The sequence below is a fragment of the Rhinoraja longicauda genome, chromosome 19 (assembly GCF_053455715.1).
Source record: "Rhinoraja longicauda isolate Sanriku21f chromosome 19, sRhiLon1.1, whole genome shotgun sequence".
NCBI classification, from domain to species: Eukaryota; Metazoa; Chordata; class Chondrichthyes; order Rajiformes; family Arhynchobatidae; genus Rhinoraja; species Rhinoraja longicauda.
Window position 1 is genome coordinate 17,836,020 of NC_135971.1, and position 15,347 is coordinate 17,851,366.

General features: G+C 49.3%; 1 protein-coding gene across 1 annotated transcript in view; it reads left to right on the plus strand.

Annotated features, from left to right (window-relative positions):
• Positions 1–15,347, plus strand: part of LOC144603172 (zinc-binding protein A33-like) — a 51,115-nt gene that overhangs the window by 1,055 nt on the left and 34,713 nt on the right. The window contains exons 3-5 of the mRNA XM_078416340.1: positions 4,294–4,527; positions 5,190–5,212; positions 5,300–5,418. Coding sequence (XP_078272466.1) covers positions 4,294–4,527; positions 5,190–5,212; positions 5,300–5,418 — 376 coding nt within the window. The remainder of the gene's footprint in view (positions 1–4,293; positions 4,528–5,189; positions 5,213–5,299; positions 5,419–15,347) is intronic.

Sequence of the window (15,347 nt, forward strand, 5' to 3'; positions counted from 1 at the left end):
CTGCCTTCTCCCCATACCCCCTGACTCCGCTATCCTTAAGAGCTCTATCTAGCTCTCTCTTGAATACATTCAGAGAATTGGCCTCCACTGCCTTCTGAGGCAGAGGATTCCACAGATTCACAACTCTCTGACTGACTGATTCACAACTCTCTGACTGGACGGTGGCGCAGTGGTAGAGTTGCTGCTTTACAGCGAATGCTGCGCCGGAGACTCAGGTTCGATCCTGACTACGGGCGGCGTCTGTACGGAGTTTGACATCTTGTTGTACATCCCCTTTTCCTAACTTGACACCATTCAGATAATAATCTGCCTTCCTAATCTTATCACCAAAGTGGATAACCTCACACTTATCCACATTAAACTGCATCTGCCATGCATCCGCCCACTCACACAACCTGTCCAAGTCACCCTGCAACCTCATAGCATCTTCCTCACAGTTCACACTGCCACCCAGCTTTGTACCATCTGCAAATTTGCTAATGGTACTTTTAATCCCTTCATCCAAGTCATTGATGTATATTGTAAATAGTTGCGGTCCCAGCACCGAGCCTTGCGGTGCCCCACTAGTCATTGCCTGCCATTCTGAAAGGGACCCATTTATCCCCACTCTTTGGTTTCTGTCTGTCAACCAATTTTATATCCATGTCAGTACCCTACCTCCAATACCATGTGCTCTAATTTTGCCCACCAATCTCCTATGTAGGACCTTGTCGAAAGCTTTCTGAAAGTCGAGGTACACCACATCCACCGGCTCTCCCCTGTCAATTTTGCTAGTTACATCATCAAAAAATTCCAGTAGATTAGTCAAGCATGATTTCCCCTTCATAAATCCAAGGGGCCACAGTTTAAGGATATGGGGGAAGTCTTTTAGGACCGAGATGAGAACGTTTTTTTTCACAGAGTGGTGAATCTGTGGAATTCTCTGCCACAGAAGGTAGTTGAGGCCAGTTCATTGCCTATATGTAAGAGGGAGTTAGATCTGGCCCTTGTGGCTAAAGGGATCAGGGGCTATGGAGAGAAGGCAGGTACGGGATACTGAGTTGGATGATCAGCCATGATCATATTGAATGGTGGTGCAGGCTCGAAGGGCCGAATGGCCTACTCCTGCACCTATTTTCTATGTTTCTATGATCCTGTTACTGCTATCCAAATGCTCCGCAATTTTGTATTTTATAATTGACTCCAGCATCTTCCCCACCACTGATGTCAGGCTAACTGGTCTGTAATTTCCCATTTTCTCTCTCCCTCCTTTCTTAAAAAGTGGGATAACATTATCTACCCTCCAATCCACAGGAACTGACCCTGAATCTATAGAACATTGGAAAATGATCACGAATGCATCCACAATATCTAGAGCCACCTCCTTAAGTACCCTGGGATGCAGACCACCAGGCCCTGGGGATTTATCAGCCTTGAGTCCCATCAGTCTACCCAAAACTTTTTCCTGCCTAATGTGGATTTCCTCCAGTTCCTCCGTCACCCTAGAATCTCTGGCCACTAGAACATCTGGGAGATTGTTTGTATCCTCCTTAGTGAAGACAGATCCAATGTACCGGTTCAACCCGTCTGCCATTTCCTTGTTCCCCACAATAAATTCCCCTGCTTCTGTCTTCAAGGAACCCACATTTGCGTTGGCTATTTTTTTTCCTCTTCACATACCTAAAAAAGCTTTTACTATCCTCCTTTATATTATTGGCTAGTTTACCCTCGTAACTCATCTTTTCTCCCCGTATTGCCTTTTTAGTTATCTTCTGTTGCTCTTTAAACGAGTATCAATCCTCTGGCTTCCCACTCTTCTTTACTATGTTATACTTCTTCTCTTTTATTTTTATGCTCTACTTGACTTCCCTTGTCAACCACGGGTGCCTCTTACTCCCGTTTAGAATCTTTCCTCCTCTTTGGGATAAATTGATCCTGCAACATCTGCATTATTCCCAGGAATACTTGCCATTGCTGTTCCACCGTCTTCCCTGCTAGGGCCTCCTTCCAGTCAATTTTGGCCAGATCCTGCCTCATGCCGCTGTAATCCCCATTGCTGTACTGTAATACTGACACTTCCGATTTTCCCTTCTCCCTCTCAATTTGTAGAGTAAAACATCATATTGTGGTCACTGCCTTCTAATGGCTCTTTTAACTCGAGTCCCCTTATAAGATCAGGTTCATTACACATCACTACATCCAGAATTGTCTTCTCCCTGGTAGGCTCCAGTATAAGCTGTTCTAAGAATCCATCTCGGAGGCACTCCACAAACTCTCTTTCCTGGGGTCCATTACCAACCTGATTTTCCCAGTCTACCTGCATATTGAAATCTCCCATAACCACCGGAGCATTACATTTACGACATGCCAATTTTAGCTCCTTATTCAACTTGCACCCTATGTCGAGGCTACTGTTTGGGGGCCTGTAGATGACTCCCATTAGGGTCTTTTTACCCTTGCAATTCCTCATTTCTATCCATACTGATTCTACATCATTGGTCCAAAAACCATTCATCATTGGTCCAAAAACCATTCATCATTGGTCCAAAAACGCTCACCAAATCCACCCAAAACTTCATCCTCAACATTGATGGTCTCCCAGTATCCACCTCCCCTCACATCCGGAATCTTGGAATCATCTTTGATCAAACCCTCTCCTTCGACAAACACATCAAACACATCACAAAGACAGCCTTCTTCCACCTCAAAAACATTGCCTGTCTCCGTCCATCCCTCTCCTACACAGCTGCAGAAACCCTCATCAACGCCTTCATCACCTCCCGTCTGGACTACTGCAACAGCCTCCTCTATGGCTCACCCTCAAAAATCATCAGTAAACTTCAATACATTCAAAACTCCGCTGCCCGTCTACTCACCCACACCCCGATCCGTGACCATATCACCCCCGTCCTTTACAAACTCCACTGGCTCCCCATCCCCCAGAGAATCCAGTACAAAATCCTCCTCATAACCTACAAAGCCCTCCATAACCTGGCCCCATCCTACCTGACCGACCTCCTCCACATGCACACTCCCACCTGCACCCTCCGCTCTGCTGCTGCCAATCTCCTATCCCCCCACATCCGGACCAAACTCAGATCCTGGGGGGACAGGGCTTTCTCCATCGCTGCTCCCACCCTATGGAACTCACTACCCCAAACCGTTAGAGACTCCTCCACACTCACCACGTTCAAAACATCGCTGAAGTCTCACCTGTTCAGTACTGCCTTCAACCACTGAAGGTCACCTCACCTTCTGTCTCCTTTCTCTGTTCGTTTACTTATTTACTTATTTATCTATTTATTCATTTCCCTATGTTCTCTAAATCTCTGTAAAGCGTCTTTGAGTATATGAAAAGCGCTATATAAATGTAATGCATTATTATTATTATTATTACATCTCCTGATTCTATGTCACCACTTGCAAGGGAGTGAATATCATTCCTCACCAACAGAGCGACCCCGCCCCCTCTCCCCAACTGTCTGTCTTTTCTATATGTTGTGTACCCCTGAATATTCAGTTCCCAGCGCTGTTTCTCTTGTAGCCATGTCTCAGTGATTCCCACACCATCATACTTGCCAATGTCCAACTGAGCCTCAAGCTCATCCACTTTATTTTTTGTTATGCGCTTTTCTGACTGACTACTCGCGTCCTCTTGGCGCTCTTTTTAAACTGCCTTTTCACATTGCAATTACCACTTACTTTGCTCTCAGCCAACGGTCGTCCTTGCCCTGCACCCTACCTTTTCTGACTGACAACTCGCGTCTTCTTGGCGCTCTACTGACTACAGTTAAAAAGTCTTTGAACAAATTCTTAGGAGAACTATTTTAGAACTATCTGGGCCAAATGCGAACTGTAGGAAATAGCACAGATGGGGCGTCTTGGTCTGTATCTAACACCCCTTGCTGTATGACTCTGTGAAGTCTGTCATTCTAAGAGGTGCTGCTGTCTGCCAGTTCTGGTGACCTGGTTCTGTCCACTGAGGGTTAATGGACACACGGAATGGAACAGGTTGCAGGGAATTGTACTGGGAAAATGGGAATGATGTGCTTGCACATTACTTTCACAAAATATTTCAGAATTATCAAGACGAGCTCTTGAATTGCCGTACATTAGGGAAATGAAAGCTACGGATTCAATACAAGTAAATGGAGTTAGCGTAGATACGTACAGAGCCCAGCATGGAAATGCTGGGCCGAAGGGCCTATTTCTGCACTGCAGGACTTGACATTGACTAGCCAAATGTCACCTGCCATGCCATGAGGAAACACAGCAGATAACACAATATATTGATTCTCATCTTTCATCTGACAGAAAGAGTCACACAACCTTCAGTCACAGATCACATCCCAGTTTGCTGAACTGCACCAGATTCTCACTGAGAAAGAGCAGTGCTTACTGGGAGAGATCCGGGAGGAAGAGAAGAAGCTTGTAAAAACAATGGAGAAAAATCTTCAAGAGATTCAAGAGAATTTAAAGTCCATTCAGGAGGAACTCTCAAAGCTACAGGAACAGATAGATCACAAGGACGACGTGATATTTCTGAAGGTGAGGGGGTTACAGTACAGTTTGGCGAAGTGAAAGTGCACAGTCACAAAATAGTGGGTTACATTTCTGAAATAAATGCCGCATTTTCCAGTAATTCAGAACTGGGTCAATGTTCCATCTGTTCCAACTACTCACCACTTCCGCCAACATTGCCCCAAATTCCAGGAATCCTCATGTATTCATCCCACTTCAACTTAAATTTATCTGCAATATTGTCTTCAGGCCGACCGGTGAGTTCCACGTTCTCTTTGCTGCATTTCTAATGGAATTTGTTAAAACGTCATCTTAAATTTCAGCTTTGATTTTTATTCCCCCCACAAGTAGTGATAATATTTCCATCCCCCACCCATTTAAATCCGACGCTGATCCTAAAATATTCCATCCAATTTTCTGTAACATCTTCTCCAGGTAAAATCCCACGAACTGCCCAGTCTTACTTGTAAGTTGCATGATCGCGCCTATTTTCGTCAACATTCCTAATGCTTTCCCCCGTGTTCGATGTTTCTACCAGAATATCCACTTCCTGTCTGTGTGGCACAGGCAAAGAGTTGGGAAATAGGGATTATCAGTGGGGTTTTTTCTAGCAATTTGGCGAAATACCCGCTGTCGGTATCATGACGATCCATCTCAGTCTATTGACATTTGTGTTTTATTTATTTCAGGAGGTAGCTGGTCGCAAGAAGAGGTAGGACATGCTTTTGACAGAAACAATGTATGTTTTCAAAGAACAGCTCAAATGCTCAGTTTATAACCAGCTGTTAAATATTTGCAGGTTTAGTGATGAAGCTAAACCAATGTTGGTGGCAGATGAAGCATTGATGATTGAAACGTTTGATCGCACCTTTTTCTACAACATGGCATTGAGAGAAACATCTGATATCATCAAGCGAGGTAAAACTGATACCTCTTATCAACTCTTTGTGTGAAGAAAACTGCGTTCTCCAGAATTGATATCCCCGCATGAAAATAATGTTTTGATGATCCAGCCTAGATCTTGTTGCAAACTTTGACAGACTTCCTCGCAACCCATAACATTTCCCATTCTCCACAAACATACTATACACACCTCCTACATTCACATCCAAGCCACGAAAATATAAAATAAACAGCAAAGGTTGCAGCACCGATCTGTGATACTATCGTGGTTACCGGTGTTCAAAAATGAAGCAGATGACACGGAGAATTCTTCAAGAAGTTAAAAGCCTTTATTTGTCAACCATCTGACTGCCCACTTAGTACACCGGGCAGCCTATTTTTATAGGATTCTTTCAGCCTTATCTTCTTTACCTTATCTCGCACTCATACTCCTTTTTACAGTCATTCATCTCTTTGCAGTCACCCTGTCTACCCTGCCACCATTAAACCTCACTCATTGATGAATGTCTGTATTTCTTCACGTGTCACCTTTCACCCTGCCACCATTAAACTTCCAAGTAATCACCCCACTCATTGATGAATGTCTGTATCTCTTCACATTCTGCCACCCTTATCTTCTATTCTGGTTCATCCATCATTCCAACTCATATGTTTCTCCTCCTCGCTCCACCATTAATTATCCGCCTGAGCAGTTACAGACACGTGTCAAGGGTAAGGAATGTCTAGAGCGCCTTAATTAGTTACAGAGAGGCGCCTAATGCCTAAGTACAGACACGTGTCAAGGGTAAGGAGGGAGCGCCTTAATTAGTTACAGAGAGGCGCCTAATGCCTAAGTAGTTACAAACCTTAAACAACAATGTCTAATGTATAAAATAACATCGTAACAATGTCTAATGTATAAAATAATATCGTTTTATCTCCCATAATACACACCACCAGTCACAGACCTCCAGGCAGAAAAATCATCCTTCTACCGCTACCTTCCACCTCCAACCACCAAGCCAATTATGGGTCCATTTTAGCAACTCGTCTTGGATCCCACCTGCCTTCGCTTTCTGGACCAGCCTTACATGCGGAACATTGTCAAGTCCCTCAGTGAAGTTCATATATTGGTTCACAACGAGATCAGAGTGTTCTTGGTTGCACAGACGCATCAAATCCACCCTCCAATAAATAAAGCAAGTAACCAGTAGCAGATTGCCTCGCCCGTCCAGTCCACTCCCGTTCAGTGTGATCACGGCAACTCCACCCCACATCTCTACCTCCTCTTTAACCATCTCCAATTACCCCTCACACCAGTCTCCTCATCTTCTAATCTTCCTCTCCCTCGCCATCTACCGGCAAGATATTTGAATGCCCGCCTTATTTCTCCATCCCCACCCGCAATCTCTCGTTCATCCTCACTTTCCGCACTCGTTCTCCCCGTCCGCATGCACCACCCCCTCCCGTTCCCGATAACCCGCGGGATTTCCCCTCTCCAGCCGGTAAAGATGTCTGTTGTCCACCCGATGTGGTTGTGGGTGAAACCACTGGCAGGATTTCAGTTGTCCGCCCGCCTGTGCCTGAGGCCAAGCGACCTCTCCCCCGGTCCCGGGGCCGCGCTGCCCGAGTCTCTCCCCGACCCCCGGGGACTCTCTGATTCTCTGCTTCTCCCCCCAGTCTCCGTCACCCTGGATGTGGAAACAGCGAATCCGGGGCTCGAGGTGTCTGAGGATCGGAAGAGGGTGAGATGGACAGGGACCCGGAGGAGTCTCCCTGACACCGGGAAGAGGTTTACAGACAGTGTGTGTGTGCTGGGATCGGAGGGATTCACATCGGGGAGACATTACTGGGAGGTGGAGGTGGCGGGGAGTGAAGCCTGGAGTCTGGGAGTCGCCGCAGAGTCTGTGGAGAGGAAGAGAGATGACGAGCTGACCCCGGAGACTGGATGCTGGAGCATCAGTTGGTGTGATGACCAGTTTCATGCAGTCACCGACCCTCCACTCCCTCTCCCCGCCCGTCCCATCCCCGGGAGGGTGGGAGTTTATCTCAGTTACGAGTCCGGGACAGTTTCATTTTACGACGCGGACACCAAGTCCCATCTCCCCACCTTCACTGGGAATAAATTCACGGAGAAACTTTATCCTTTCTTCGGGCCTTGTTGGTATGAAAACCAGTGGCTGAGAATCTGCTCCGGTTCCGCTCCGGGTGTGTAAAAGGGTCGGGTCCCGGGACCGGCGTCAGGAGCGGGGCTCAGGGGCTGTGGGGCAGAAACCCAGTGGACAACAGGTCGGCGCTGAACGGCTCCCATTTAATCCCCAAATTCTGCATCGTAAAAACCCCCAGTGAGCGCGGAAATAAAACCAGGGGGAATGTAAATGTGGGAAGAGAGAAATAAACAGCAATTGGAATCAGAGCTGTCAAACCGTTCATTTCAACGCGTTAACCGCGTCACTTCTTGGTCCCGCCACTAGATGGCAGCAACGCCACGCGGTGCGACCACAGACCGGCCGTAACTTTGAGAATGAACTTTTGACAATTGCAGAAACAACGGGAATCTGATTTAATAAGTGACTTTTGTCACGTGTTATCGCACCTGCGGTCCAAACCACATGCATGGCTTAAAATGGGGAATAAAAGCATAAATTGCCCCCAAAACTCAGCAGGTCAGGAAGCATCTGCAAGGTGAAACAGACCTTTCATTTCAGATCTAATACTAATGATGAATGGTGTTCAACCTGAGCCATTAACTCTGTTTCGCTCTGTACAGAAGCTAACCAATCTGCTGGGTATTTGTTGGATCTTATGTCTTTCAGATTTTCAGCATCTGCTTTTTTTTTAGTTTTTCCAGTTCAATGTTCGATTGGAATATGAGTGTGACTATAAATTGCCAAGAAAATAAAACAGACAGAAAACGTTGGCAGCATTCGACAGGTCGAGCAGAAAGTAGTATGTGGATAGGGAGGCTTAATATTTCTGAGGTTCTGTGGAGCAGCGAGTAGAGCCTCTGCCTCGGGGCCAGAGACCAGGGTTCAACCCTTATGCTAATTTGGAGTCCACGTCGAGAACAACGGATACAGTAGATGTGTTTGGAGGAGGTGCAAGTGAACCTCTGCCTCACATGAAAGGACTGGCGGCGTCCCTGAGTGGTGTCTAGGGGGAACGTATAGAGTGCAATCTGGGCAATCGTTTCGCTGAGCACCGATCTTCCGCCTTGGCCTACGTGATCTCACGGTTGTCAAATGTTTTTACCCCCCTTCCCATTCCCAAACTGACATTTCTACCCAGGGCCACCTCCACTGTCAGAGTGAGGCCACGCGCAAATTGGAGGAACAGCACCTGATATTTCGCTTGGGCAGCCTGCAACCCAGTGCTATTAATATTGATTTCTCTAATTTCAAGTAACCCTTTCATTCCCTCTCCCTGCTTCTCCCTCTACCCACCATAGGCGTCCCACTAGCTTTATTATTCGTGCCCCATAATTATCATTTCGACAGTCAACATTAGACCATTGTGTGCTCCATTTCCCCCTAGACATCTGGACATTGACCACAAACGCACTGACTCCAACAGGTACCCAGTCAGTGCTTCCACTAGCCCAGCCTCCTGTGAGGATACCATCTCCTCTCAGTTCCTCCATCTCTCCCGCATCAGTGCTCTAGATGAGGTGTGTAGGTAGGAAATGCAGATGCTGGTTGAAACCGAGGATAGACAAAAAGCTGGAGTAACTCAACGGGACAGGCAGCATCTCTGGAGAGAAGGAATGGGTGACATTTCAGCCGAAACCTTTCTCCGGACTGGTTCGGGACCACAGAGGGGCCACACGGTCATGTGTTCGCAACCCAATTTACCGGTTACATTGCCATCTGTTTATTACAATTATAAAAGATCATTGTGACATTTTTCGATCAAAGTATAGTTTAGTTTAGAGATAGTGGGAACAAACACTGCAGTTGCTGGATTAAATCGAAGGTAGACACAAAATGCTGGAGGATCTCAGCGGATCTCGACCCGAAACGTCACCCATTCCTTCTATCCAGAGATGCTGCCTGACCCGCTGAGTTACTCCAGCATGTTGCGTCTCCCTTTAGTTTAGAGATACATCGCGGAAACAGGCCCTTCGGCTCACCGAGGTGAACATCCAGGGAATAGACATTGAGAGGGTGGATTCTGATAAGTACCTGAGTGTTTACCTCAATAATAAATTGGACTAGACAGAAAACACCGATGCATTATACAGAAAGGGCCAGAGCAGACTTTATCTGCTAAGGAGACTCAGGTCCTTTGGAGAACTGGGGGTACTCCTAAGGACCTTCTACAACACGGTGGTTGCATCGGCCATTTTCTATGGAGTGGTCTGCTGGAGCAGCAGCATCTCAGCGACGGAAGGGAAGAGACGCGACAAGCTGGTCAGGAAGGTCAGCTACGTCCTGGGTTGCCCCCTCGACTCAGTGCAGGTGGTGGGAGAGAGGAGGATGATAGCAAAATTAACATCGCTGCTGGGCAAGGACTCCCACCCCATGCAGGACACTCTCACTGCACTGAGTAGCTCCTTCGGTGACAGACTCCTTCACCAAGTGCGTGAAGGAGAGATATAGGACGTCCTTCCTTCCCTCTGCTGTGAGACTGCACAACCAGCACTGCTCCCAGCAGACGAGTCAACAGGAACAGTTAAGAATACACATAAACTGATGACAATTTATCCTTGTCTTTACTTTTATTTATAACTAGACCAAGTGGACCCGTTGGGCCCATTCCGCGTAGATGGGGGAAAGGGAAGGGGAGAGGGTGTCACTGAGTGAGCCGTGGACCCAACGCCTCTCCTGTATTGTACCACCCTCAACACCCTCCCCTCCACTCAATCCCCCTTATCCCCCACTGACCCACTCCATCCCCCTACCCACCCCCACTTGCACCTACACTGCCCCCACCTCCACTTGTCCCTCCCCCAATATCCCCTCCCCTACCCCCACTCACCCTAGCCCTGCCTCCACCCCAATTTCCCACTCCCCACCCCTATTCTCCCCCTCCCCTTGCCCCCACCCCCCACCCCGTCTCTCCCTGCCCGCACCCTACTCACCGCCCTCCCCCAATCTTCCCTCCTCCCCACCCCCACTCTTCCCCACCCCCACTCTTCCCTTGTCCCCACCCCCAGAGAGCCCTCCTCGCCCCCCCACTCTCCCCCATCCCATTCTCTCCTCCCCCTACCCCTCCCCCCAATCTCTCCTCCCCACCCCTTCCTACCCCAACACCCTCACTCTCTCCTCCCCAACCCCCACTCTCCCCCCACCCCCACTCTTTCCTCCCCCTCCTTCCACTCTCTCCTCCCCAACCCCTCCTCCCCAACTCCCCCCACTCTCTCCTCCCCACCCCCCTGTCCCCCCTCACTTCCCCCCTCCCCCACTCTCTCCTCCCTCACCCCTCCCCCCATTCCCCCTCTTCTCCACTTCCACTCTCCCCAGCCCCGCACTGTCCCCCCACCCCCACTTTCTTACCCCGACCCCGACCATCCCCTGCCCCCCACACAGTTCCCCTTCCCCCCACCCTTCCTCCCCCACTCTCCCCGACCCCCTTCCCCCATCTCCACTCTCCCTGTCCCCTTCCCCCCACCCCCACTCTCTCCTCCCCCCACTCTCCCCTCTTCCCCACCCCACTCTCCCCTGCCCCGCACCGTCCCCCCACCCCCACTCTCTTACCCCGACCCCGACCATCCCCTGCCCCCCACACACAGTTCCCCTTCCCCCCACCCTTCCTTCCCCACTCTCCCCGACCCCCTTCCCCATCTCCACTCTCCCCCCACTCCCTCCTACCCCCACCATCGCCTCCACCCCCTCGACCCTCCCCCCCCCCTCCGTGCGAGGGGGAGCGGAAAGGGGAGAGAAAGGCACTGAGCACGGCACTGCCGTCAGTCGGGTGGGTGCCCCCCCCCTCCTTTCTCGGAACGGGAGAGGCGACGACACCTCCCGGCGGTTAGCGCTGCCGGATCTCAGGAATGTCAGGGCGCGAGGCATTCCGGGACGGACGGCGGTACTCCGGGCAGGGGAGGGGGGCGGTGAGCGCATTAGTTAAAGTTCCTGGGGGGGGGGGGGCGGAGCGCATTAGTTAAAGGTCCGGTGGGGGTGGCGGCGCATTAGCTAAAGGTCCGGGGAGGGGGGGGCATTAGTTTAAGGTCCGGGGGGTGGGGGAACGCATTAGGTAACGGTCCGGGGGGAGGGGGGGGGGCGGGTGCCATTGTGACGTCCCACGCTGAAGACCAGCGGGGGGGGGGCTCATTAGTTAAAGGTCCGGGGGGGGGGGGGGGGGGAGCGCGAGCTCATCTCTCACAGGCGCACGGGTGCCATTGTGACGTCTCACGCTGAAGACCGGTCGGGGGGGGGGGGGGGGTGGGGGGGAGTGCATTAGTTAAAGGTGGGGGGGGGGGGGGGCGCGAGCTCATCTCTCACAGGCGCACGGGTCCCATTGTGACGTCTCACGCTGAAGACCTTGAGAAATGGGTTAGAAATGAAATGTTTAAACTTTAAAATCTCTCTAGCTTTACAAATATAGCTTCAATTTGAAGGAGTTGTTAGAAATTATGCCCAGGATAATGTTTCAAATAGCGCGTTTCGTTCAAATTGGTGTTATATTTTAAAAGTTCTTGACATTTTAAACTTTAATAAATCCCTTAAATCCCTTTCCCACTTGCCGCGCCCAAGATAGCAGGACCCGCCCGGACCCGCCAGAGTGACGGGAGTGGCGGCCAATGAGGAGGGGGGGGAGGTAGGAGAGTGGAAGAGGCAGGACAGACACCTTATTCTGGTAGAAACATATTTTTTTTAGCGGATTAGACCTGGTGAATGCAGGAAAGATGTTCCCGATTTTGGGGGAGCCCAGAAATAGGCACATTTGAAGAATGAGGGGTCGGCCAATTCGGACTGAGATAAAGGAGTATCTTTTCACCAGGAGAGTTGTGAATCTGCGGAATTCTCTGCCGCAGAAGGCAGTGGATGCCGATTCACTGGGTGTATTTAAGAAAGACTTAGATGTAGCTCTTCGGGTTAACGGAATCAAAGGATATGGGGAGAAAGCAGGAACAGGGTACTGATTTTGGATGATCATCCATGATCAAATTTAAATGGCGGTGCTGGCTCGAAGGGCAGAATGGCCTAGTCCTGCACCTATTTTCTATGTTTTTACGTTTCTCTGGTGACATTTGGAGAGTGAATCCATTTCTCTGGGATGGAACAAGATATTCATGTACTGGGCCAATGGGCGGATTAAAGGCTGATTTATTTAACTGGGGATGCAAGTTGCCAAGACAGGCCAGGGCAGAATACAAACATTAAAAATTTACGCCCTGTGTTATTTTTAGCAGACGAGAGAGATATTGGAATGTAGATGCACAGCTCGATGAAATTTCCAAAAGGGATGGGCAGGGTGGTGACGGAGGCGTTTGGCACATTTGCTTGGGACCATGAGGGTATGATATAGAGGATTTGACACAACTGTACAAGCCACTAATAAGATCCACACCTCCAAATTCAGGAACAGTTTCTTCCCATCTGTTATCAGGCAACTGAATTATCCTACCAGAGAGCAGTGCTGAACTACTATCTACCTATTTGGTGAACCTCGGACTATCATAGATCGGATTTTACTGGCGTTACCTTGCACTAAACGTTCTTCCCATCTCATGTATCTATACAGTGGAAATGGCTTGATTTTCTGCAAACTGGATGCACCCAACAAAAGCCTTTCACTGTAGCCCGGGACACGTGACAATAAACTAAACTGGACTGACTGCATTTACAGTACCTTCCCGCTCAGCTCCATCCAGGGATCCCAGCCGTTTTTCCAAATGAGACAGAGGTTCACGGTCACTTCATCTACTGCATCCTGTATTCCTGGTGACACCAGGTGCACAGTCGTGTGAAACGCGTTGAAATGAAACGATCGACAGCTCTGATTCCACTTGCTGTTTATTTCTCTCTTCCCACATTTACATTCCCCCTGGTTTTATTTGCGAGCTCACTGAGGTTTTTACCACGCAGACTTTGGGGATTAAACTGGAGCCGTTCAGCGCCGACCTGTTGTCCACCGGGTTTCTGCCCCACATCCCCTGTGCCCCGCTCCTGACGCCGGTCCCGGGACCTGACCCATTTACACACCCGGAGCGGAACCGGAGCAGATTCTGAGGCAGTTTCCATCCCAAGAAGGCTCGAAGAAAGGATAACGTTTCTCAGTGAATTTATTCCCAGTGAAGGTGTCGAGATGGGACTTCGTGTCCGCGTCGTAAAATGAAACGGTCCCGGACTCGTAACTGAGATAAACCCCCACACTTTGTGTGAACAAAGTTAGCCTCACGTTCCTTTGAAATCTTTCCACCCTCATCTCAAACCTATGTCTTCTCATTCTTCAATCCCCTACTCCTGCCAAGAGATTGTGTGCATCTACGCGATCCGTCTCCGGAACAGCTCCCTCTGTTATCATGCTTCTGAACAGTCCTTCCATAAGCTGGACATTGTGGCATGAAGAGCCTGTTCTGGTGCAGTATTGATTGATGACGTGTTTTCTCTGTTGAGGGGAGAGCAATGTTGATTTTCTGATCAGAGCGGAGCTGACTTTACTTTAGAGATACAGCACGGAAACAGGCCCTTCGGCGCACCGAGTCCACACCGACCATTGATCACCAATTTACACTTTGGTCTCTGTTATCCCACCAACACACTTGGGGCAATTTACAAACCGGCATGTCTTTGTCATGGGGGAGGGAACCGGAGCACCCGGAGGAACCCCATGCGGTCACAGGGAGGACTTGCAAACTGAACAGACAACACCTGAGGTCACCTGGGGTGGAGAGTGTTGCATAAGGCTGTGGCCTGTAACAGGTACTTGAGCCGGTTCACTGTCTCGTCTGCCGCCTGTCGCTTCTGCGGCAAGGAGGAGACCGTGTATCATTTGTATATAGAGTACGTGAGGTTGCAGCCCCTGTTCCAGTATCTGAAGGGGCTGCTCCTCAAGTTCTGGCTCCATTTTAGCCCTACGCTTTTAATTTTGGGGCACCCAGTACAGAGTGGGGAGGATTGGGAGGGAGGAGGGGGTCTCCCTGTCGGTCTGCTCCTGGGCCTGGCCAAGATGGCCCTTCGCGGGTCCAGGCAGCGGACAGTCGACGGCCTCACAGAGGTCGGCTGTCTACCCCTGTTCCGGGCATACGTCCGTGCCCGCGTGTCCCTGGAGAGGGAACACGCGGTGTCCACGGGGACTCTGGAGGCCTTCCGTGAACGGTGGTCGCCGCGATTGTGTGACAGAGATGGCGGGATTTTAATGTGATAATTGTTTATACAGGCGGCTTTTGTTTGATCACATTTTGCTTAGTATGTTTGTATGGTTTTCTTTGGAATAAAACTTTTATATTAAAAAAAAAAAAAAAAAGAGGTCAGCATCGACAGCGGCTCGATCCGCAGCTCCACAGTACATCGGAAATATTAACCCTTCCCTTTCCAGACACACACACACACACAGTATACTGCCCGACCTGCTGAATGCCGAGAACGTTTTCTGTTTCTTTGTTGGCAGTTTATGGTCAGACTCACATTCCAAACGCCCATTCAACTGGAAAAACTAGAAAAAACGCAATGCTGAAAATCTGAAATAAACACAGAAGATCCAGTAAATACACAGCAGGACGGTTAGCATCTGAAGAGAGATAAACAGAGTTAATGACTCAGGTTGAACACCATTCGTCATTAGTATTAGAACTGAAATGTAAGGTCTGTTTCACCTCGCAGATGCTGCCTGGGATGCTGAGTATTTGGGACAATTTCTGTTTTTTTCCCACATTTTAAAGCCTCAACGTTTTAAGCCATGCATGTGGTTTGAGCCGCAGGTGTGGTAACAGGTCACAAAAGTCACTTGTTAAATCAGATTCCCGCTGTATCTGCAATTGTCAAAGTTAATTCTCAAAGTTACAGCTGGTCTATGGTCGC